The 24686-nt window shown below is 38.1% G+C and overlaps 2 protein-coding genes across 17 annotated transcripts in view; one reads left to right on the top strand and one right to left on the bottom strand.

Moving 5' to 3' along the window:
- LOC146474633 (uncharacterized) overlaps positions 1-18591 on the top strand; it is a 92409-nt gene extending 73818 nt beyond the window's left edge. For 9 of the 15 annotated variants that reach the window (XM_085116348.1, XM_085116353.1, XM_085116350.1 and 6 more), the window contains 5 exons: positions 4613-4684; positions 7222-7292; positions 12565-12833; positions 13276-17065; positions 17755-18591. In XM_085116348.1, coding sequence (XP_084972474.1) covers positions 13601-17056 — 3456 coding nt within the window. In that variant the 5' untranslated portion in view covers positions 4613-4684; positions 7222-7292; positions 12565-12833; positions 13276-13600 and the 3' untranslated portion in view covers positions 17057-17065; positions 17755-18591. Of the gene's footprint in view, positions 1-1175; positions 1222-4612; positions 4685-6909; positions 7036-7221; positions 7293-12564; positions 12834-13275; positions 17066-17754 lie in introns of those variants that run through there. The other 6 variants (XM_085116357.1, XM_085116356.1, XM_085116355.1 and 3 more) reach the window with 4 other exon arrangements.
- LOC146474632 (proline-serine-threonine phosphatase-interacting protein 2-like) overlaps positions 1-24686 on the bottom strand; it is a 96345-nt gene that overhangs the window by 58252 nt on the left and 13407 nt on the right. Inside the window, exon 13 of one of the 2 annotated variants that reach the window (XM_085116368.1) lies at positions 21577-22040. The exons of the other annotated variant lie outside the window; for it this stretch is intronic. Within the exon in view, the coding sequence (XP_084972494.1) occupies positions 21793-22040 (248 nt within the window). The 3' untranslated portion in view covers positions 21577-21792. Of the gene's footprint in view, positions 1-21576; positions 22041-24686 lie in introns of those variants that run through there. 2 annotated transcript variants of the gene reach the window in all.

Raw genomic sequence — 24686 nt, 5'->3', positions numbered from 1 at the left:
TTTAATTTGTTCACAGACACCAAATATTTTCCTCAAGGGTTATCCGCTCTCCTTGTAAACAGGCCCTTTGTGAATGATCAAATAGATTCAAGAACTTTCGTTCCCAGATTGTCCGATATTTTTATTCAAGTACTCAGGTTCTCCCCTCTCTTCAAAAACCAACATTTCTAAATACCGATTTGATCCGGAATCTGAGGGACACAAGGTTTTTCAGTCTGGAAGACTGTCAAGTGTCACCCCCGTAAACAAAACTTAATAATTTATCAATTGTTTCCACAGCGAAGTGATCAAAGGGAATTAAAAAAAGTAAGTAAGCTACAGTCAAAACCGAAGCCCGAAAAACTACAACGTTCAACAAACGATGTCTCACAAAAACATACAACACTTCGGCGAAAATGAAAAACCTTGAAGTTTGTAAACAAAGCAATCATTTATTTTAATTCATTCAAATACATCAAACATTTTCTTCTGAGAATGAATAAAAGAAATTTCTTTCCAGATTGTCAGCGCAGCGACATGAAGAGAGGTGCTGCTGCGTGGACGTGATAAAGAGAGATTTGTGAATGATTTGTTAAGGCCAAGGGACAGGAGAGTGCTAAAATAAAAAAAACCCTTCGAAAACGAAAAACAGGAAACTAAAATTAGAAAACAAAGCACCCAGAATTCTAAAACTTGAAAACGAATCTATAGTCATTCCTGTGTTGCATTTGTATAATGAAAATTAATCCACAAGGGGTAACACTATTTTCATTGGTAATTTTGAATTATTTTTCACTAGTTGAAAATTCGGTAAAAAAAATTGAACTTTTAAGTGTTTAACTCTTCCTTCTGTATTTGAACTCGGTGACGCAAAATCACGTGACGGTCTAATCAGTTAAAAATATCTGTCCGCATTCTACAAAATATGCCTCCTTGTACATGATCCACGCAGTTTGTCTTTGAATTAATAAGAGATCACATTTTGGGTTTAAAGGAAACTTTTAAGCAAATGGTAAGTAAAATGTACAGTGTACGCTACCATTATCGCCGGTGAAACTACTGATTGATTTCTACCCAGCCCTTGTATTTTCGGCTGATGTGATTTTGTCAGCATGTTATAAGATAATTAAAGAATAACCTTGAATTTGTTTGTCAAATGACTTATTTACAGAATCATCCGATGTGTTAATAAGCTAGTTGGAACGGACTCTAAGAAGGAACCATTTGAAGAAACAGTGAACGGTAAGTTATTGCCTTACGGCTTAAATACAATCAACCTTTTTATTTGTGTAGTTTGTTTAAAAGATCTGCTGCTTTATGCTGTGCACTATGCACCAAAAATCCCCCCACATTTCACAAATTATGTTCCACTTAACTTAATTTGTAGCCCTTCTACCACAATAACCGACCCCGTAGTTTCCGATTAAGACGAATTCAAAGTCTCGCAATTGTGGTAGTCATTCCTGACGAGACATGCATGTATTTCGAATTTACTAACTTATAAAAGCTGTTCATGAATCAATATTACGGCCATTATTCTTATTAAAGATCGGACCGTACACAATACTTTCTCTTGAAAATGTTCTCAAACTAGGCTGAAGTCTAAAATGCATATGCATGTGACTTTTATAAAGTCTGAGGAGTTAAAGCCGCATTGAGCCTTATATTTAAGTGGCAGTTAAACTGTAAATATTCATTCCGCAAAGAAGTCTTAATTTTCTGCAAATTTGAATTCTACTAAGATAACCTGATCAACAATAGTCCTTGATTTTATTGAACAATTAGATTATGAGCTTGAGATTCCTATCACGTGATAGTTGATGAGGGCGAAGCCCTCATCAACTATCACACATAGAAATCAAGAGCGAATAATCTAATTGTTTTAGTATAAATCTACTTGTGATTGAAAACTCAACAACAAGACAGGTTCACGTTTTTATTGAGTAATGATATAAACAGGTCGAATTGCATTGGCTTTTGGGTGCGCGCCTTTACATTTCAAGGTTTTATATTAAATAATAATCGTTCATTCGCTCGAAACTGAAACCAGGAGCCGAGTTATTTTTTTGTAAAATGACAATCAAAGATATGCTGACGTAAAAGCTTTCTAAAAACTGTGTCAGTGAAACGAAACTTTAAATGTTTTCAAAATTATAAAATTTCCGATATGAATAAAACAAAAACATTTAACTTTTGTTTCGACTCCGTTTCTTACGGTGCGAAATCTTCATTCCAAATTTCGTTGTACTTTTTGCCTTCTCTGTCATTGTCTTGACGAGTAATTATCCGAAAATATTCTTGACAGAAAATTCTAAAACACGAGGTAACCGCCGCCATTTTGTTGACAACTGCTCACTATTTGGCCACTCAATCTACTCACTGTCTACAACAGAATAGATATGGAGTAGCATATCCAATAAGAGAGCAGCAGCATTCGTGATAGAACGCTAGTAGATTTGTACTAATTAACAATTGGACGGCGAGGTCGAGGTTTCTATCGGCTGATAGTTGGCGAGGGGCGAAGCTCCGAGTCAACTATCAAAGGCGATAGAAACCGAGAGCGAGCCGTCTAATTGTTTTAGTATACCTCAGTGATCGATCTATGAAGCAAAAAAATCTTTTTATTTCATAAATTTTGATATATTTGTGCAATGATGCATGCTAAATCGCGCACGCTCTGACAAACTGCCGTCTATCGATCGATAGACGGCACCTGTGTAGTCAATCAGATTGCGCGTTACGCGATAGTCGGTCACTGAGGTATGCTAATGCCTGATAGTATGGTGAATGATGTGCTATCAGATATTTTTTAGCAGAGCGTAGCTTCACTATAGGTGACTCCAGACCTGTGCGAGAAATGACAGAATAAGAGAACATCTATACGTATAAACATATTACCTGCCCTTACTTGTTGTCAAGAATTGACAGAAAGTTTCGCGCATTTTGGTTTTAAAATCGCACCAGTTTACTATCCCAGGAACTGCCTTGAATGCATATTATGATGAATTCAAATATATAATGGTCGGAATAATTTTAATCCCTTGTGTGGTTGTCAGCTTAGTTACACACGAGCTCGACAGTAGGTCTTTTTTTTTTCTTTAACGGAAGTGCAATATCAAAGTTGCTTTGCTTGTGATTGCTATAATTCGCTAGCTGTATTTGAAGCTTGTGCAACTAACTTAGTCTACCTTGACAATGATAACTCAGTTTTTATAAACTATATAAACTAAAAATTGTAGAGATGACTGTGGCGGAGAATTTTTCTTTCAAATTGATAAACCAGGCTGTTTAAATTTTATTTTTTGCTAAGCTTTCACAAATATAAGAACGCAGAATGGACATTAAAACAAATTTCGCTCCAGATTGTCAGCGCAGCAACACGAAGAGATGTGCTGCTGCGTGGAGATGATGAAGAGTGCTTTGTGAATGAATTGATCAAGCCAAGGGCAAGGGAGGGTGTCAAAAAGATAAAAAGAAAGAACATCCGAAAACGAAAAACAGACACGTTAAAAATAGAAAACAAAGCACCAAAAATACTGTAACTTGAAAACGAATCTATATGTCGTGTTTCTCTGTTGTCTTTACTTGATGAATATCGATCCACGAGAGGTAACAGTATACTCACTCAATAACTTGAATTATTTTTCATCAGCTGAGAATTCTGTAAAACATTTGAAGTTTAAAAGGTGTTCTACTCATCTTTCTGTATTTGAACTCGGTAACGCAAAATCACGTGACGGTCTAATCAAGTTAAAAATATCGAAGACCTCCGGCGATATTCTACAAAAATATGCCTCTTTGCACTTGATGCCCGCGTTTGCCTTGGACTTAACAAGCTAAGCGATCACAGTTTTGGGTTTAAAGTAACGTTTTTAGTAACAAGTTGTAAGTAATATGTTGGCAGTTCCGGGATTACATTGCTTGCAAAAAATCTTGGACGATTTTAATTTCGGACAAAAATAGTGTCTGAAAATAAAACCGTCTGAAATTTTTAAGCATCCGAAATTTTTATGTGTAGTATAAAACTTTCAGTATAGTACTTTCTGGGCGACGGCATCATTTATTCAAAGCCAATGTACATGATATGGCTAGAATTCGGATAAGACGGCTTTGCTCAGTCGTTCTTTTTATAACTGGAAAGGAAAATATTTGAGACACAGCTTGAGACAAGCTTGATTGAGTTTGTGTTCAGTTATTTTCTCGTTGGTGCATTCGGCTGTAAAACCTTGAAGGTACAATAAAACCACAATTTTCACAGATTTTATTTCAGTCTAATTTATGTGTTTTAGTTGTAAATTTAGACATGTTTCAGCGCAGTGTCCGAAATTTTCGTCCGAAATGAAATTGTCCAAAATGAGGGAAAAAGTGTCCGATAATTAAACGTCCGAAAAAAAAACGTCCGCCCTTTTAACGTCCGAATTTTTTTCCAAGTAATCTAGGTCATTATAAGTGATCACAATCATTGTGTGCAGTGTACGTTACCATTATCGCCGGTGAAACTACTGATTGATCACCCAGCCATTGCACTTTGTGATAAGCTTCGGCTGATGTGATTTGCAGTGGAAAGTATATTATAATGTAATTTGCGAATAACTTTTCATGTTTTTCATCAAATGACTCATTTGATTTGCAGAATCGTCATTTCCATTTAATAAGCTGGTTGAAACGGACTCAAAGAAGGGCTTATTTGAAGGAGAAGTGAACGGTAAGTCATTTCGTTATGGCTTCGTATGAAACTCACAGCTTGAATTAATGTTTCCCTTAGACACTAACAGAGAAGAGATACAAGCTATTTACTTATTGTTTGTGTAGTTTGTTAAGATCTGCTGCTTTACGCTGTGACATGAACTATAAATTACACAAAAAACTCTCAAAATTCGTCAAATTATGTTCCACTAAACTTACAGTTTGCCGGGCCTTTCTACCACAATCACCGAGCTCCTAGTTTCCTAGTTAGCCGAATTCAGAGTCTCCTGGTCATTCCTGACGAGACATGTATTTGGACTTTTACTAACTTATAAAAGATGTTCAGAAATCAATATAACGGCCACTATTCTAGATAAACCGGAACCGTACACGAACTCTCACTTGAAACTGATGTTTTCAAATCAGGCTGAAGTTTAAAATGCATCTGATATTTATTAAGTCTGGGGGAAAACCGCATTGACCCCTATAGTTAAGTGGCTGTTAAACTCAGCTGTAAATATTCATTCCACAATGATGGATTAATTAACTTCGGTTTTGAATGCTACTAAGATGACTTGATCAACAATTATATTTCGTGATAGTGGCAGTAATAATGTGCTTTACCGGTTAAGCACGTTATCAGATATTTTTTAGCGCAGAGTGGCTTCACTCTAGGTAACTCCGGACATGTGCGAGAAACGAAGGAAATGTGAAAACATTTGTGCATAAACTTACGGGTTCTCACTTATTGTCAACTGACAATTCCGTGACTGAAAGTTTCGCGAATTTGGATTTAAAATCGCACAGGTCTACTACGCCAGGAACTGCCTTGAATGCATAATTTGATAAATTCAAATATATAATAGTCGGGATAATTTTAACCCCTTCCGTGGCAGTTGGCTTAGCTACAAAAAAGAGCTAGGCAGCAGGTTTTTCTTTTTCAATTTTAAAAATTTAGGGAAGTGCAATATCAAAGTTGCTTTACTTGTGCTTGCCATAATTCTCTAGCTGTATTTGAACCTACAGTGACAACTCAGATTTTATGAATAACTAAAGTGAAAACTGTGGAGATGACTGTGGCCGAAAATTCTTTTTTCAACTTGATAAACCAGGCGGTTTAATTTTCATTTAATATTTATTTTTTTTTCTGAGCTTTCATAAAAACATCATATTCAGTTAGCACGCAAGTCCCCTAAGCGATATTGTATTCATCTGTAGTGAATATCGCGAGACATGGAAGGAATGGAATCAGACGTACTTTTGACTGTGTCCAAAACGAAGCAATCGAAGGCATTAAATTCCAATAAAAATCGACCCGCAAAATCACAACGAGCGGCAACCAATACCTAACAAAAGCATTTGACACTCGTAAATGAATCGTTCACAGACATCAACTATTTTCCTCAAGAGTTATCCGCTCTCCTTGTAAACAGGCCCTTTGTGAATGATCGAATGGATTCAATAACTTTTCGTTCCCAGATTGTCAGAGGTTTTTCTCCAAGTACTCAGGTTTTCCCCTGTCTTCAAAAACCAACATTTCTAAATTCCAATTTGATCCGGAATCTGAGTGACACAAAATTTGTAAGTCGGGAAAGACTGTTAAGTGTCACCCTCGTAAACATAATTGATTGATGTATCGATTGTGTCCAAATTGAACGATGTAATCGAAGGCAGAAAAAGTAAGTAAGCTACAGTCGAAATCGAAGCCCAAAAAACTACAACGTGTAACAAACGATGTCTAACAAAAACATACAACACTTCGGCGAAAATGGAACACCTTGAAGTTTGTAAACAAAGCAATAATCTAATTTAAGTCATTCAAATACATCGAACATTTTCTTCTGAGAATGGATAAAAGAAATTTCTTTCCAGATTGTCAGCGCAGCGGCATGAAGAGATGTGCTGCTGCGTGGACGTCAGTAATAAAGAGAGCTTTGTGAATGATTTGTTAAGGCCAAGGGACAGGAGAGTGCTAAAATAAAAAAAACCCTTCGAAAACGAAAAACAGGAAACTAAAACTAGAAAACAAAGCACCCAGAATTCTAAAACTTGAAAACGAATCTATAGTCATTCCTGTGTTGCCTTTGTTTGATAAATATAAATCCAAAAGGGGTAACACTATTTTCACTGGTAATTTTGAATTATTTTTCACCAGTTGCAAATTCGGTAAAAGAAAAATTGAACTTTTAAGTGTTCAACTCATCTTTCTGTATTTGAACTCGGTGACGCAAAATCACGTGACGGTCTAATTAGTTAATAATATCTGCCGGCATTCTACAAAATACGCCTCCTTGTACTTGATCCACGCAGTTTGTCTTTGAATTAACAAGAGCTCACATTTTGGGTTTAAAGGAAACTTTTAAGCAAGTGGTAAGTAAAACGTACAGTGTACGCTACCATTATCGCCGGTGAAACTACTGATTAATTTCTATCTACCCAGCCATTGTATTTTGTGATAAACTTCGGCTGCTGTGATTTTGTCAGCATGTTAAAAGATAATCAAAGAATAACCTTGCATTTGTTTTTTTTTTTTTTTATCAAATGACTTATTTACAGAATCATCCGATGTGTTAATAAGCTGGTTGGAACGGACTCTAAGAAGGAACCATTTGAAAAAACAGTGAACGGTAAGTCATTGCCTTACGGCTTAACGTATGTATAGCTTAATAATAGTTCCCTTACACACAAACAGGTAGGAGATACAAACTACCTCTTTATTTGTGTAGTTTAAAAGATCTGCTGCTTTATGCTGTGCACTATACACCAACAAAACTCCCAAATTTCACAAATTATGTTCCACTTAACTTAATTTGTAGCCCTTCTATCACAATCACCGACCTCGTAGTTTCCGAGTAAGCCAAATTCAGAGTCTCGCAAATGTCGTGGTCATTCCTGACGAGACATGCATGTATTTCGAATTTACTGACTTAAAACTTATAAGTTGAATCAATATAAAAGCCATTATTCTTATTATAGATCGGACCGTACACGATACTTTCACTTAAAAATGTTCTCAAACCAAAAATGCATGTGACTGTTATAAAGTCTGAGGAGTTAAAGCCGGATTGACCCTTATATTTGAGTGGCTGTTAAACTGCAAATATTTGTTCCGCAAGAAGAGTTAATTTCTGCAATTTTGAATTCTACTAAGATAAATTGATCAACAATAGTCCTTGATTTTATCGAACAATTAGATTATGAGCTCGAGATTTCTATCGCGTGATAGTTGATGAGGGCGAAGCCCGAATCAACTATCACCCATAGAAATCGAGAGCGAATAATCTATTTGTTTTAGCATAAATCTATATGTGATTCAAAACTTAACAACAAGACAGGTTCACGTTTTTATTGAGTAATGATATAAACAGGTCGAATTGCATTGGCTTTTGTGTGCTCGCCTTTACATTTCAAGGTTTTATAATAAATAAAAATCGTTCATTCGCTCGAAACTGAAACTAGGAGCCGAGTTATTTTTTTTGTAAAATGACAATTAAAGATGTGTTGACGTAAAAGCTTTCTAAAAACTTTGTCAGTGAAACGAAACTTCAAATGTTTTCAAAATTATAAAATTTCCGATATGAGTAAAACAAAAAACATTTAACTTTTGTTTCGACTCCGTTTCTTACGATGAAAAATCTTCATTCCAAATTTCGTTGTACTTTTTGCCTTCTCTGTCATTTTCTCGACGAGTAATTATCCGAAAATATTCTTCACAGAAAATTCGAAAACACGAGGTAACCCCCGCCATTTTATAGACAACTTCTCACTATTTGGCCACTCAATCTACTCACTGTCTATAACAGAATAGATATGGAGTAGCATAGACAATAAGAGAGCAGCAGCATTCGTGATAGAACGCTAGTAGATTTGTGTTAATGCCTGATAGTATGCTGTAATGATGTGCTATCAGATATTTTTAGCACAGAGTAGCTTCACTATCGGTAACCCCGGACCTGTGGGAGAAATGACGGAATAAGAGAACATCAAGAATTGACAGAAAGTTTTGCGCATTTTGGTTTGAAAATCGCACCAGTTCACTATCCCAGGAACTGCCTTGAATGCATATTATGATGAATTCAAGAGCTCGACAGTAGCTCTTTTTGTTTTTTTCTTTAACGGAAGTGGAATATCAAAGTTTTCTTTGCTTGTGACTGCTATAATTCGCTAGCTGTGATTGAAGCTTGTGTAACTAACTTAGTCTACCTTGACAGTGATAACTCAGTTTTTATAAACTAACTAAACTAAAAATTGTGGAGATGACTGTGGCCGATAATTCTTCTTTCAAATTGATAAACCAGGCTGTTTAAATTTTATTTTTTGCCGAGCTTTCACAAATGTAAGAACGCAGAATGGATATTAAAAGAAATTTCGTTCCAGATTGTCAGCGCAGCCAGACGAAGAGATGTGCTCTTGCGTGGAGATGATGAAGAGTGCTTTGTGAATGAATTGCTCAGGCCAAGCGACGGGAGGGTGTCAAAAAAAATAAAAAAAAGGAACATTCGAAAACGAAAAACAGGCACCTTAAAACTAGAAAACAAAGCACCCAAAATACTATAACTTGAAAACGAATCTATAGTCGATTTTCTCTGTTGTCTTTATTTGATAAATATCAATCCACGAGAGGTAACAGTATACTCACTCGACAACTTGAATTATTTTTCACCAGCTGGGAATTTCGTAAAGAGGTTGAAGTTTAAAAGGTGTTCTACTCATCTTTCTGTATTTGAACTCGGTGACGCAAAATCACGTGACGGTCTAATGAAGTTAAAAATATCTAAGACTTCCGGCGATATTCTACAAAAATATGCTTCCTTGTACATGATGCCCGCGTGTGTCTTGGACTCTAAGCGATCACAGTTTTGAGTTTAAAGTAACGTTTTTAATAACAAGTGGTAAGTAATATGTTGGCAGTTCCGGGATTAAGTCATTATAAGTGATCACAATCATTGTGTTCAGTGTACGTAACTACCATTATCGCCGGGGAAACTACTGATTGACTACCCAGCTCTTGTACTTTGTGGTAAGCTTCGGCTGATGTGATTTGCAGTGGAAATCATATTATATATAATGTAATTTGCGAATAACTTTTCATGTTTTTCATCAAATGACTCATTTGATTTGCAGAATCGTCATTTCCATTTAATAAGCTGGTTGTAACGGACTCCAAGAAGGGCTTATTTGGAAGAGAACTGAACGGTAAGTCATTGTGTTATGGCTTCGTTTGAAACTCACAGCTTGAATTAATGGTTCTTATAGACACTAACAGATAAGAGATACAAACTATTTACTTATTGTTTGTGTAGTTTGTTAAGATCTGCTGCTTTACGCTGTGAACTGTAAATTACACAAAAAACTCTCAAAATTCGTCAAATTATGTTCCACTAAACTTACAGTTTGCCGGGCCTTTCTACCACAATTACCGAGCTCCTAGTTTCCGAGTTAGCTTAATTCAGAGTCTCGCAAATGTCGTGGTCATTCCTGACGAGACTACTAATTTATGAAAGATGTTCTGAAATCAAGATAAAGGACCGGAGGCGTACACAAACTCTCACTTGAAACTGATGTTTTTAAATCAGGCTGAAGTTTAAAATGTATGTGATATTTATAAAGTCTGGGGGAAAACCGCATTGTCCCTAATATTCAGGTGGCTGTTAAACTGTAAATATTCATTCCACAATGATGGATTAATTAACTTCGGTTTTGAATGCTACTAAGATGACTTGATCAACAGTTTATTTCGTGATAGTAGCAGTAATAATGTGCTTTACCGGTTAAGCACGTTATCAGATATTTTTTAGCGCAGAGTAGCTTCACGCTAGGTAACTCCGGACATGTGCGAGAAACGAGGAGATATGAAAACATCTGTGCGTAAACTTACGGGTTCTCACTTATTGTCAACTGAACAATTCGGTGACTGAAAGTTTCGCGCATTTTGGTTTTAAAATCGCACAGGTTTACTATGCCAGGAACTGCCTTGAATACATACTTGATACATTCAAATATATAATAGCCGGGATAATTTTAACCCCTTGCTTGGCAGTTGGCTTACCTACAAAATGAGCTTGACAGTTCAATTTGATAAGCCAGGCTTTTTTAATTTTCATTTAATATTTATTTTTTTCTGAGCTTTCATAGAAACATTATATTCAGTTAGCACGCAAGTCCCCTAAGCGATATTGTATTCATCTGTAGTGAATATCGTGAGACAAGCAAGCACTTATGAAACATGTTCATTAATCAATATAAAGATGGACTTGACCGTACACGATACGTTCATTTGAAAATGTTCTCAAACCAGGCTGAAGTCTAAAATGCATGTGACTTTTCTAAAGTCTGTTGTTGAAGCCGTATTGACCCTTATGTTTGAGTGGCTGTTAAACTGTAAAGATTCATTCCGCAAAAAAGGATTAATTTTCTGCGGTTTTGTGATAGTACAGTAAAACCTCTCCTTACGGACACCTCTTTAATACGGACACCTCTCTCTTAAGGACAGTTCTCTTGGTCCCTGAGAGACCGAAATCCATATAAAGCCTACCTCTCTAAAACGGACACCTCTGTAATGCGGACACTTATCCCTGTCCCCTTGGTGTCCGTAATAAAGAGGTTCGACTGTATGCTTAAAATGTAATGTTGTGCTCTTTTTACTGATTAAACATGTTCTCAGATATTTTTTAGTACAGAGTAGTTTCAACTCCGGACACGAGGGGATAAGAAAACAACTTCGCGTTAACTTCCCGGTCCTCTCGTAGGGCCATATTGGCTGGTTATATCCCCCAAGAGCGCGTCTTGTTTATTCAGCTTTAGTGATGTTTGATTGTGTGAGGGCTAGAGAAACGTAATACCCGAATCAGATGTACTTCTGATGGTGTCGAAAACAAAACCTTATATATCATCATCCAAAATGCTATTCAAAAAGGAAGCACCCAAAACGCGAAAGTGAAGAAACGGAACTTTGAAAACGAAGCTTCCACAACTGGACAGTGAGGCAGCCGATAATGGAAAATGAAATACGTCGAGAATTGGAAGCACCTTCAGTTTTAGAAATAAAAAAAAATAAACATCTGAAACTAAAAAAAAAAAAAAAAAAAATCCGGTTTATTTCACTTTTTACGAACATGAAACATTTGCGTGCTTATTTATTTATATTATCACTATTTTGATAAAGTGAAGCAGCTGAATCTTGAATGTACAGTTCAATCCTTTTATTTTACCTTTTTCGCCCAGTCTGGTTTTGTTTCGACTAAAAATTTGTTTATATTAAAACACCGGATGTTTTTTTAGTCTTGTCCCACCTAAAACAGGCCATTTGAAAATAAATCGCTAAGAGAACTTTCGCTGGACTAGCAGGGTGGCGATATGCAGAGATGTGCCGCTGTCTCGACTTGATGATGAGGGCGTATGAATAACTTGTTCAGGCCTGCAAACGAGGGACTGTCGAAAAATAAGGCTTACACATCCAAAACTAGAAAATAAAGCAGCCAAAATAGTAGATGACTTGAAAACGAATATGCAGCAACCCCTTTGTTCCCTTTGTCTGTCTAATGTCAATCCACGGGGAATAATTTCTACTCATTCCTTAATTTTAATTACTTAAAAGTAGTTAAGAATTCAGAAAAAAGCTAACGTCAGCTTTTACCTATGCTTTGAGTCAAAGTTGTTCACAAGAGTTTAGTAAAAAGGTGAAATTTAAGGTCTTGTGCTCATTATTTAAAACTTAAATAGTTTCTGTTTTTCTACTTGGTGCCGCCTTTGCCAGCATGTGACAAGCAGACCATGGTAGCTAAGAATAACAACAACTTAAGCCAGCAATAATAAAATACGCCGCCTAAAGCATTGCCGTCCCATTTGTCCCTTGCCCTTGCGGCTGTAATTGTTTGTCTCTAAAATTCCTATTTGCAGAGCCATCATTTCAAATCATTGAGTTTGTTGGAACTGACCTAAGAAGCCCTCAATTTAGGAAAGAAGTGAACGGTACAGCCTGACGGTAAGTTATTTGGGTTAATTAAATTAAACAGTTCTATTTAAATTGATTTATCGGATTTTCACTCGATAAACTTGTAATACAGAAAATTAAATAGCTTTTTTATTGATTCATAATCTAACTATTTTGAAAATTAAGGTTTTTGCCGAGTTTAAATAAAGTATGTACGGCGTATGCTGTTTAATCTGTGCACTGCACACAGAGCAACTAGCTTACTCAAAATCACATCATATTCCAGTTTAATTGCCGCCTTACCGACCAACCCAGTTCCAAACTTCTGAGGGAGCCGTGTGCAGGGTCTTGCAAAACTAGTTATTTTCGACAGCGCATGTACTTTCAATTTGAGTTGTTTTCATTGTCCTTTTAAGATGTTCACGGAAACGATTCGTGTTTAGCCTTTCGCTCAGTAATCCGTTCACCTTTTCTTCTGGAGATGAATGCATGCTATTACATTTAATGGATTGGTTGATTGATTGATTTATTCAGTGCCTGAGTGAACAAGTTGAGTTTGTTCTAGTGTGTTACAAAGTTCGGTTAGTTAGTCAGCTAGTCGTTCTGGCAGTCAGACAGACAGTCAGTCAGTCAGTCAGTCAGACACCAATCAGTTGCTTAGTTGGCTAGTTAGTTAGTTAGTTAGTTAGTTAGTTCCTTTATTATTTAGTTAGTTAGTTAGTTAGTTAATTTGTTTGTTTGATAATTTGTGAAATAGTTAGACTTAAAGCTTTTGTTTTAGTTTGTTACACGTGAAAAAATCATGGAACTTAAATTCCCACCTCAAAATCCAAAGCGCTTCTAAATTATACCACGAAAACGTGACATAATCGCCTAACATCACTTGCACAAAGTCGGGGATACACATTCTACATTCCACTTCTCAAACTTTCTCTTTTCTAGGTTAGTCCCGCGTGAACAGAAGTCAGATTTGATAAGATCTCTGATCATCATCTAAACCAAATGGCAGAAAACGAGTCAGGAGATATAGTGAAACACATGCAAGAGCTTAGCATTGCCAAACAAATGGGGGATAGAGAGGGGGAAAGAAATACCTATTTCAAACTGGGTTGTGAAAGCTACAGTAATGGTAATTTTAAACAAGCTATAGAGTACCTCGAACTAAGTCTCAATATTGCTAAAGAATTAGGGAACAGGGATGTGGAGGGTATAGCCTATTGCAATCTGGGCTGTGTTTATGATAGTATGGGTAATTTTAAACAAGCCGCAGAGTACCACAAACTATATCTTAATATTGCTAAAGAATTAGGGAACAGGGATGGGGAGGGTGAAGCCTATTGCAATCTGGGCTCTGTTTATCGAGGTCTGGGTAATTGTAAACAAGCCGCGGAGTACCTCGAACTAAGTCTTAATATTGCTAAAGAATTAGGGAACAGAGAAGGGGAGGGTAAAGCCTATTGCAATCTGGGCTGTGTTTATCGAGGTCTGGGTAATTTTAAACAAGCCGCGGAGTACCTCGAACTAAGTCTTAATATTGCTAAAGAATTAGGGAACAGGGATGGGGAGGGTAAAGCCTATTGCAATCTGGGCTGTGTTTATAAAAGACTGGGTAATTTGAAACAAGCCGCGGAGTACCACAAACTAGATCTTAATATTGCTAAAGAATTAGGGAACAGGGATGGGGAGGGTATAGCCTATTGCAATCTGGGCTCTGTTTATGTTAGTATGGGTAATTTTAAACAAGCCGCGGAGTACCTCGAGCTAAGTCTTAATATTGCTAAAGAATTAGGGAACAGGGATGTGGAGGGTAAAGCCTATTGCAATCTGGGCTCTGTTTATCGAGGTCTGGGTAATTTTAAACAAGCCGCAGAGTACCACAAACTAGATCTTAATATTGCTAAAGAATTAGAGAACAGGGATGGGGAGGGTAAAGCCTATTGCAATCTGGGCTGTGTTTATGTTAGTATGGGTAATTTTAAACAAGCCGCGGAGTACCTCGAGCTAAGTCTTAATATTGCTAAAGAATTAGGGAACAGGGATGTGGAGGGTAAAGCCTATTGCAATCTGGGCTCTGTTTATCAAGGTCTGGGTAATTTTAAACAAGCCGCAGAGTACCACAAACTATATCTTAATATTGCTAAAGAATTAGGGAACAGGGATGGGGAGGGTACAGCCTATTGCAATCTGGGCTGTGTTTATCAAGGTCTGGGTAATTTTAAACAAGCCACAGAGTACCACAAACTAAGTCTTAATATTGCTAAAGAATTGGGGGACAGGGGTGGGGAGGGTAAAGCCTATGGCAATCTGGGCTGTGTTTATAAAAGACTGGGTAATTTGAAACAAGCCTTGGAGTACCACAAACTAAGTCTTAATATTGCAAAAGAATTAGGGGACAGGGATGGGGAGTGTAAATCCTATAGCAATCTGGGCTGTACTTATTATCAACTGGGTAATTTTAAACAAGCCGTGGAGTACCACAAACTAAGTATTACTATTGCTAAAGAAGTAGGGGACAGGCGTGTGGAGGGTACAGTTTATGGCAATCTGGGCTGTGCTTATCGAGGTCTGGGTAATTTTAAACAAGCCGCAGCGTACCAGAAACTAAGTCTTAATATTGCTGAAGAATTAGGGAGCAGGGATATGGAGGGTAGAGCCTATGGAAATCTGGGCAGTGACTATCAAGGTATGGGTAATTTTAAACAAGCCGCCGATTACCACAAACTAAGTCTCGAAATTGCTAAAGAATTAGGGGACAGGGATGGGGAGGGAAGATCTATTATACATCTGGGTGGTGTTTTTTTCGTCTTGGGTGATTTTGAACAAACCATAGAGTACACGAAACAAGGTTTAGGTATATTAAGCGAAATAGGTGACAGGGATGGAGAGGGAATGGCTTATAAAAAACTAGGCGATGCCTATGCCAGGCTTGGTAAATTTAAAGAGGCAATTAAGTACCACAAACAAAGCTTAAGTATTGCAAAAGAGGTAGGGAACAAAGTTCAGGAGGCAGACGTATGCCATTTACTAGGTCATGACTATGACTGGTCGGGTTCTGTGAGTGAGGCCCTTGATTATTATCGATCGAGCGTAAAAATCTATGATGACATAAGAGCTCTACTTCGGTCAGAAGATGCGTGGAAAATAAGCTTTCGAGAGACCAACAGTTGTGCGTACACTTGTTTGTGGAGAACTCTTGCGGAAATTGGAGAGACTGACGAGGCTTTGTGTGCTGCTGAGAAAGGACGAGCACAGACTCTGATGGATGTTTTGCAAGAACAGTATGGTGTTGACTCACTGAGGCCTGAGTCAGTTGAACCTAAGGAAATGATTTCCTACATGCTAAACAATTTAACCGCACAGACAGTTTTTGTTGCAGTTGATAAGAACGCAATCAGTTTTTGGCTGCTGCAGAGAGGGAAAAAAATTCTCTTTAAACAAAAGGAAATCAACTATGACAGTTGCAAGTTGTTAGTAGAAGCAACTTTGAGAGACATCTGTGGAGCTTTTCGGGTCCAGTGCGAGAACCGCTCAATGGAAAAGCTACACGATGACCTACAGTCCAACAGTGAAGCTGCTGAGGAAAGGGAGCAATCACCGGCCTCCTCTTTAACTTCTTTGCGCCCGCTGTATGATGTCATTATTGGTCCCATTGCAGACTGGCTCCAAGATGACCAGTTAGTTGTTGTGCCGGATGGTCCATTTTGCCTCGTTCCTTATTCTGCGCTGAGTGAATCAATCAGGATTCGAATTGTTCCCTCACTGACCGCTTTACCACTGATCGCAGGTTCATCTGAGGACTTCCATAGTAGGAGTGGGGCGCTGCTCGTGGGAGATCCATGTTTAGAAGAAATTACAAACCTGGTGGGGGAGCCCTTTTGGGAGCAGCTACCATTCGCCCGAAAGGAAGTAGAGATGATTGGAGAACTTCTGAAGACCACACCTCTGATCGGAAGAGATGCAACTAAAGGCGAGGTAATGAGAAGACTTACGTCGGTTGCCTTGGTGCACATTGCTGCACACGGACGTGCGGAAACTGGAGAAATTCTGTTGTCCCCGAACCAAGGCTGGACATCCCGCATCCCTGGGAAAGAATATTACATTTTAACAATGTCAGATGTGCAAGCCGTTCGTCTGCGAGCAAGACTCGTAGTGCTTAGCTGCTGTCACAGTGGCCAGGGAAAAATCAATGCCGAGGGTGTGGTCGGGATTGCACGGGCTTTCTTGTGTGCTGGTGCTCGCTCTGTTCTGGCGTCACTCTGGGTGATTGATGACCAGGCCACCATGGAGTTCATGAGACACTTCTACCAACATCTGGCAGATGGAAGAAGCGCGAGTGTGGCTCTTCAGCAGGCTATGAAATCTCTGCGCGAGTCACAGCACTTCCAGGCCTTGAAGTACTGGGCTCCATTTGTGCTGATTGGTGACGACGTGACGCTCGAATTTGGAGAGAAGGAATGAAAGAAGATGGTGAGTAAAGTTTGTTTTTAACTTTAAACAGGAGTCATTTTGTGATAAATAAAGGCAGTTTACTCAGTTAAAAAGGCTTGCCAATGGAATAGTTGTAATATCTGGCTTAAAATTATTTCAATAACTAAGCCCCCCGTTGTCCATAAATAAAAAGAAAATTCTTAGGAAGGCTTTGTTGGCTCCTAGGGTAATGTCTTAATGTCTACAATTTAGCTTGTTTGATTTGAGTCCATTTGTTTCAGTTTAATTGAGCCTGTTGCAAGTTTCAAAATCAGATTTGTTGAGAGCCGGACCATAAAGCCTAATGAGATTGCAACTCAAGGAAAAATGTTTTTCGCGCAGACATGGTTTCAATATCCAATATTCATTGACACGCAATATCTTGCCTCCGCTTTTTAAAATCTCAATGTTAAGACCTGGAACAGTTGTAGCTGGTTACGGACTGGTGGAAGGCCATAATGCAAGCATATATCGAGTAGCACTTTGAAATTAATAGTGACCTGTTGTGGTCTTGAAAAGCACACATAATTGCCACCCACCCCCCCCCCCCCCCCCTTACCCCCAACCACTCCCCTTTATAGTTTATTCACCTCTTCCATTTTTCTTAAAATTAGATAGAACTTAACAGAAATTCGCAAGTTCAAAGCCTCTGAACAAGTGAAACCAATCCTTGATCTTTTATTTGACAGAGACGGCGTCATCTTCAAGACAAGAGCAGACCACTTGGCGAGAAACTGATGCATTGATAAAGTCCACTTGGCTTGATACAAATGTATGCAGTACAACTTCCTTAGATCAAAGAGATGAGGCTATATATGAAAACATAAAGGCAGTGACAAACATATATACAATTACTTCAAAATTTACCAAAATAAAATGTATGTAGAGTATTTATTTAGCATATTATTCGTTACACAACAAAAAAATTTAGAGGTAAAAGTCAAGTTCATATGTCCAGTTTTCTTAACGTTACATGGAAACAAGCGTAAATTACACTTTATAAAAGTGCATGCTTTTTGGAAAAAATACACAGACACTTTAAATAACAAGCAAGTAAGGAAGTAAGGAACTAAGTTAAGTATATGGAGCCCTTTTCAACTGAGTTTCGAAAGTAATTTCACGCTTAGTTGTTTTAGTTTCGTTCTCCCAAGCTCGGTGATTCGTCTATAAAATTCGCGCCACTTTCTCAATTAATAAGAGCCAAAACCCTAACCAATCGTGACCTGCTCACACACGTTTCCTGCCCTTGGCGCGCTTGCCTTGTGTTCTGATTCGTTTAATTTATTGAGCTGTTTACGTTTGTTCTGGTTGGTTTGATCAGTTAAATTTTATTTTACAACACTCAATTGAAAGCTGCTCCATATAAGTCAGTGCATAAGCTAATTGTGTTGACGTGATACCAGTACGACTTTCAAACCAGTGTACACGTTTCCATAATATCATTCAATATCAATAACAACGGTATGAGTTCAATTCAAAAGTTACTCCGGATAGTGAGAGATTCTCATTTTGATACGAGGGCTCAATCCCGTGTCATGTAAATGCGACACGACTGTTTGTTCCATATTTCTAGTAAGTTTGAACTTTTCGTTTTTGAGGCTGAAACTTATATTCAACCAATTTCTGTTAATGCGGTGTCAGCAGATGTTCAAGTCGTACCGGAATGGAAGTCTAACCGGTATCGTGTAAACCGCCTCATTACAGGACAATTTGTGTTGCTTATATGATAAGTGAGACTATTGTTAACATTTCCAATAAAGTAATGAAATCTTTTAATCGAATTTGGTCTGATTTTATAGTACTTTTTTTTTTCGTTCAAGATTCAAGGCCACGGTTAAGTTCCTCATATTAGAGAGACTTTTACGTAGTCGTTTTTTTAAGTTTGTGGAGCGAGAGAAGATTGAATAAGGAGGTGGACTGAGGCGCTTGTCAATCCATTCTTGATTTAATCTTTTCTTGCCCCATAAACCAATAAGTAGCGAGTCCGTACGAGTCTGCTCTTTAGCGCAGTTGAGAATAATAGACTTAATGACAAGTCGAGCTTGCCAGGTTTCTCTCGGCGAGGGAGCAAATGAAATCAAACGCGTTTTTAAGATACTCTTGCTGCGTCTTACGGCCAGTGCGTTCACACGGTCAATCTCCTATCTCCCCACACGAGTTGAGTCCGTGTAGTAGACGCTCATTTGGTCATTGTATACGCTAAATCAAAATCGATGCAAATCCGTTATTATAATCTCTTTTGTGCATCAGTTTAATATGGCGTTTTCTAGCCGATAATCTATCTTTCGTCTGCGGAGTCGCCAAAAAGCCCACATCAAGGATAGAAAGGGAGTAAAAAAATTAAAATCTGATAGTTATCTTTGGTTTTCAGTGAACTGAGAATGAACTATAGTATGCAAATCATTTTTTTTTTAATTGGATGATCGTGTTTTATTTTAGCGTAGAATTCTTTAAAATGGTCGTTGTTATAGTCTGATGTAATACTCCAAGTCACGGCCTCTGTAGCTGATATGAATGAATTGGCGGGACAACGGCGTTTTTATGGCGCCTCAAGTTATACATGCTGTTCCTCTTTTAAAGCTAATTTTTTGGTCGATCGGAACCTTTTTTCGCTCGCTTTATTGGAGAACAATTTAGTTTTTCAGTTTTCTATCAGTCAATCATTGTCATTTTGCTCAACCTGGTTCAACTAAATATTCTTCAGTTGTGGTTCTTGCGGTAACTGTTCAACTACAAGTATTTGGGCGATTTAAATATACACCTACGGCAAATTCAAGCATGCTTCATTTACCGGGTTACATTCTTGATGTACCAAGGAAATTGTCTGCTGTACTCAGCCAGCCCCGACTTAACTGCGAAAAAGTTTTGACGCCCAAGTTTGTGCCCCCAATCCTTCACCCTTAAAGATGGTACGTTAATTGCATATCCACCCCTGGTCTTGGTTAACTAGCCATATTGGCTTCTTGCTAATGAAATATCCATGTCCCAGCCGATAAATGTTGTTTCAAGGGCTCATCGGATGCTAGTGTAATGTGTAGCCCACATTTACCCTAAACAAGCAAAGGCGGTCCCCACTAAGGACACTTGCCATAACCACTTTATCATACCTTGTACAGGGAAAATATGTACCTGCTTGTTCCGTTAATCTGTTGAAATAACAACCAACATAGAAACCAGCTTGTTGTCGTTTAGTCTACTTATCTTGTCACACAACGCTTCACTCGAGGAGCGTTGCGTGACGAGACAAAGAAAGACTGCGAGGGAGACTAGTAGCTGTTGTTTGTATGTCTTACTTAACATTACTCAACAGAGTGACATGTGAAGCATTTGTCCATGTATAACAAACCCAGCTCGCCAACGGACTAGGCTTACTGTAGCAGGTCAGTGAATTTCGGACAGATTCGGGTTTTTAATAGACTTAATACGATCTTCAAGCTTCACATAGTTAACGCAGAGAAGAGACAGGAGCATTGCAAAACACGCTGGTCACGAAAATATATATCATTTATTGCTGTTAAACACACTTGTATTTCAAGCTGGTTAATGTTATCAGCTGTATAATGCACACCAACTATAACTATAAAAGACGACGCTTAAAATTAAGAATTTCTATAATATCCTCTGAATTATTGAAGAATATCAGATATTTTGTATCGCAATCGAATTTCTCTTCACTGGCTTTTCATGATACAAGATGCCACTGAGTAATATCTTTTTAACCTGTCTTACATTCTTTACTATTGTAATGAAATCCATAAAGCTTTATTATCAAAAGCACTTGCATAAGCTTACTTAAAATGTTTATGACACTTTCTTCAAATGATGACTTTCCCTTGCCAATTCCTTCTCCTATTAGGGACATTTCATTTTTTCTTGTAAACAGACAAGTGAGAATAGGAGCTAGCCTAACCGAATAGTCCTTCCCGACCTCACATCATATGCACCGTATTCGTATCTCTGGTCCCCCGTAAGAACCTCCGAGACTAAAACGTGGTATTGAAGATGGCATTGGAATAGCTGATGGGAAACAATAAGCTGTCCTCCAAATACCATAAGCGAGACCAAGAAACAGACAGACAGACAGACAGATAAACCAGACACAAAAAAGCATAGAAAATGGAAATAAATGTTAAAATAGTTTTTTTTTCTTATGATAGGGAAATTTCGCTGACTGCCAGTCACTTCTATGAAGCCCAGCATGTCAAGAACACTATCAAATACAAATTTACTAACTATATAAATATACGGATTCACGAATTATGTTCTCTAGTTTGTGATCTAACACGACCTAGCCGGTATATGAATGGCCAGTTCCACAGTTAAACTCAGTTATAACTTTTAAGCGTTAAAAGGTTGGACCGACGTTAATAACCCCGGGAACACATTACTATTTGGTTATTTCAAATCATCACATTGGATTTCTGGAATCCAGAAAGAATATTGGGGGTAGCGGGACATTTTTTTTTTTTTTTTTCAGAGATAATTAAGAATCGAATATTTGAAAAGCAGTAAAAAACAACGCATACGCATGATTACCTCCAGTTATCTTTTTGGACACCAAAAGCACTTTCTAAGTTTTGCTTTTACCGCATATTTTTAAACCGCGCAATAATATCCCTCTATTAGTAGGCACCGCCCATACGAAACCCGAGTATCTCGAGATGCGCAGAACCTGTGAGTAGGAACAAAAGTAGGCACCGTCCTAAAGTATTTCTATTTCCTGAACATCAGTGAATTAAGTCTACAAAATCTTTTGGAAACATCCCCTTTTTCCCGTGAACTTCTCCACACCACCACGTGGAATCTTCTTTGTAATGAAGCTTGATGAGATCGCCAGCTTTGAAAGATAATTCCTGCGCACCTTGTGCGTCGTAATCAAAGCAAGCGCGACAAAAGTGTTCCTTGGGTTGTCGGGAGGTTGAATCGGTGGGTCTGCTTGTCTGGGCTACAGTTGAATACATTGAATCATCTGGTTCTAAAACAAACAATTATTGCAATTAATGGTGCAATGCAAACGTTAAGAAGGGGCTTCTTGGAGTACGAACGATTCCCTGTCTGGGGTCATTAATGCTGGAACGAGAACTTTTAAACTGCGAGTCCATAGTCCACGTTTTCATGATTGCAGCCTCCTGAGTTTACGTAATAAATTAAACACGAGAAGGCGTGTTTCATCAGATATACAAACACTGAGAAGTAGGTTGACAAAAGCGAGGCGCAGGCGAGATATTTTAAACGACTTCAAGGTGTTTGGATATCTGATGATACACAATTTCGAGTGTTTGACATGGATTGTCAAAAGATCAATAATTCTTGGAGAAATTCAAGGCCCAAGTTGGCAAAATTTTATGGTAATTAGGAACACATATCCAAAGCACGATCACAGTAGTAATTTTCGTTGTTTTCTCTTGATGAATTATTGAGTTTGAGAACATATATTTTCCAATACAATACTCACAGGCTCAGAAATGCGAGTCACGATTAGAAAAAGAAACGACAGCTTTACAGTTGCATCGTACTAACTGCCTTTTGAAACATTTCAACTCAAACACTGTCATCACAAGCTTCCTCATTTATAGTTTGTCTGGTTGTGGACACTATACACCGAATCCATAAAGATGGCCGCACGGTATTGAGCCTGGGGCGGGTTAGAACAACACGGAGTCGAGGCATTTTAGGACACCAAATCCTTTCTTGATTTCACTCGATTCGAAGTGCAAAGAGCAGACTTAAGTTGTATCTTTAACTTTAAAGTAGTCGGCTTCGTCTCTCCGTATTAACCTAAAAAATCCTACCTTTTGCCCCTCTGGACCGACCGTTCCTTTTTGGTTACGCAATGGAACACAACTATTTACATTACAATTCGATTTCTTCGCATCGGAAGCCACTGTTGATTTTAAGGCTGTCCTAAAATACTTCGCACTGGTGCTAGGTCCCGCGTGGCGGCCATCTTTATGAATTCGGTGTATGATGTCGTCTTTTACTGGTGATTACTTCTTTGCCTGACACACTTTCCGCAGGATACGTTTCGGTTGTCAATGGAACTTTTCAAAAAAGGCATAAACGTTTACATTGTGCATTGAATATTAAGGAATCTGCAATTTAGGCCACTTAAATTAAAAAGCCCATGTCAGCTCAACCAAGACGCATCACGGGCTGCAATGATTTTTGCACAGACGGAAAATCCGTAAATTTTCTGTTCAGAAGCGTGAAAGTAGCAGACAGAATACACTTCCATTATGCTTAGTTTCAACATTTATCCTTATTAATTTTATCCGCGTATGAGAACAAAGTGTGTGTACTTTACGCTCTCTTCAGAGTTCTTGATCTTGGTACTCTTTATACTTTGTACTCGTTTTCTGCGCCTGGCACGAGAAATGCGGTCTCATTCTGGGTTAGGCTCGATTTCCGCCACTCTCTCGAGTCCAGTCTTTGTTCCTCCACGAGAGGGAGTGAGCGTGGGCTCATTTCTCGAACAGCGAGAGGTAATCGGGCCTAATTCTGGGTGCATTCTGTTGAAACCATTCGTGTTATTGTTAGTCCGGCTTAGGAATAACAGAATTAACGGGAACAGAATTTCCGAAAAACAAATAAACAACAACAACAAGAAACAAACAAACAAAAAAAAAGGACGAGTGATCCGAGAGCGAACAGATATGCGCAAGCGCAATTGTCACACGCGATGGAACATCGCGCGATTTACAGCAGTGCCTACAACTGCAAATTGGGTTCTTTCATCGATATTTCAGCTGATAACATGTACAGAAAGCACTAGGGAGGATGAACATCAAGAATTGTCTGTCTTTCTAACATCAAGGCTTTGCGAAGGGCAAAACGTCTTCTAAAACAAGCTCGGATTCAAGGGTTCGTGGAGTACCCTTGCGGGTCACGGACGATTGTCCCGCTCAAACGTTCCTGAAAGTGAACCGTATCCTGTAGCCTTGTTATCGAGAAGAGAATGTAACGCTTTTGCACTCATCCCGAAAATAAAATAGGTCAGTTTTCTCTTTATTCAAAATAATATAACACGAGAGAGTGGACAGTAATAACTAAAAAATCGATATTAAGATAAAGAAGCCAGGGGCTTATATGGCACAAGTCATACAGGAGATTGATCAAGATGATGCCATTACTTTACAATAAATAAATTTTAATATTAATAATAGTAATAGCTGTAATAATGATAATAATAACAACTAAAATTAATTAAATTATCAAATTAAGCTAAGCCGTGTGTACGAGAGTTCAAAAAGACATATGAATTCACAATGATTGGAAGAAACTAATTGGAAGTAATATCTACGTTTTTGTCTATAATTCGAGATAGTAAGCGAATTACGTAAGGAAAGAGGGATGTCATTCCAAATTTGAGGGCCTTGTACACGAAGTGCAAAAGAGTGTTTATGAGAATGAAGATGTAAGGTGTCTTTTTGTCTAGTGAAGTATTGATGATAATCAGAGTTAAACACGAATAGAGATGATAGAGGAGTGGGCAGGAGCTTCTGTATGTGGAGGAAAATGAAGCAAGAGACTTGGTGTTTATAAATGTTAAAAATGCTGGGTATCTTCAACCTACCAAAGATTGGATTAGTGTGTGTAAGTGTGTGAACAATGCCCTCTATAT

Source organism: Pavona decussata, unplaced genomic scaffold (assembly GCF_977016875.1).
Source record: "Pavona decussata unplaced genomic scaffold, jaPavDecu1.1 SCAFFOLD_87, whole genome shotgun sequence".
NCBI lineage: Eukaryota > Metazoa > Cnidaria > Anthozoa > Scleractinia > Agariciidae > Pavona > Pavona decussata.
Note: the sequence above shows the minus strand (reverse complement) of the source record. Positions and strands in the feature narration are given on the sequence as shown.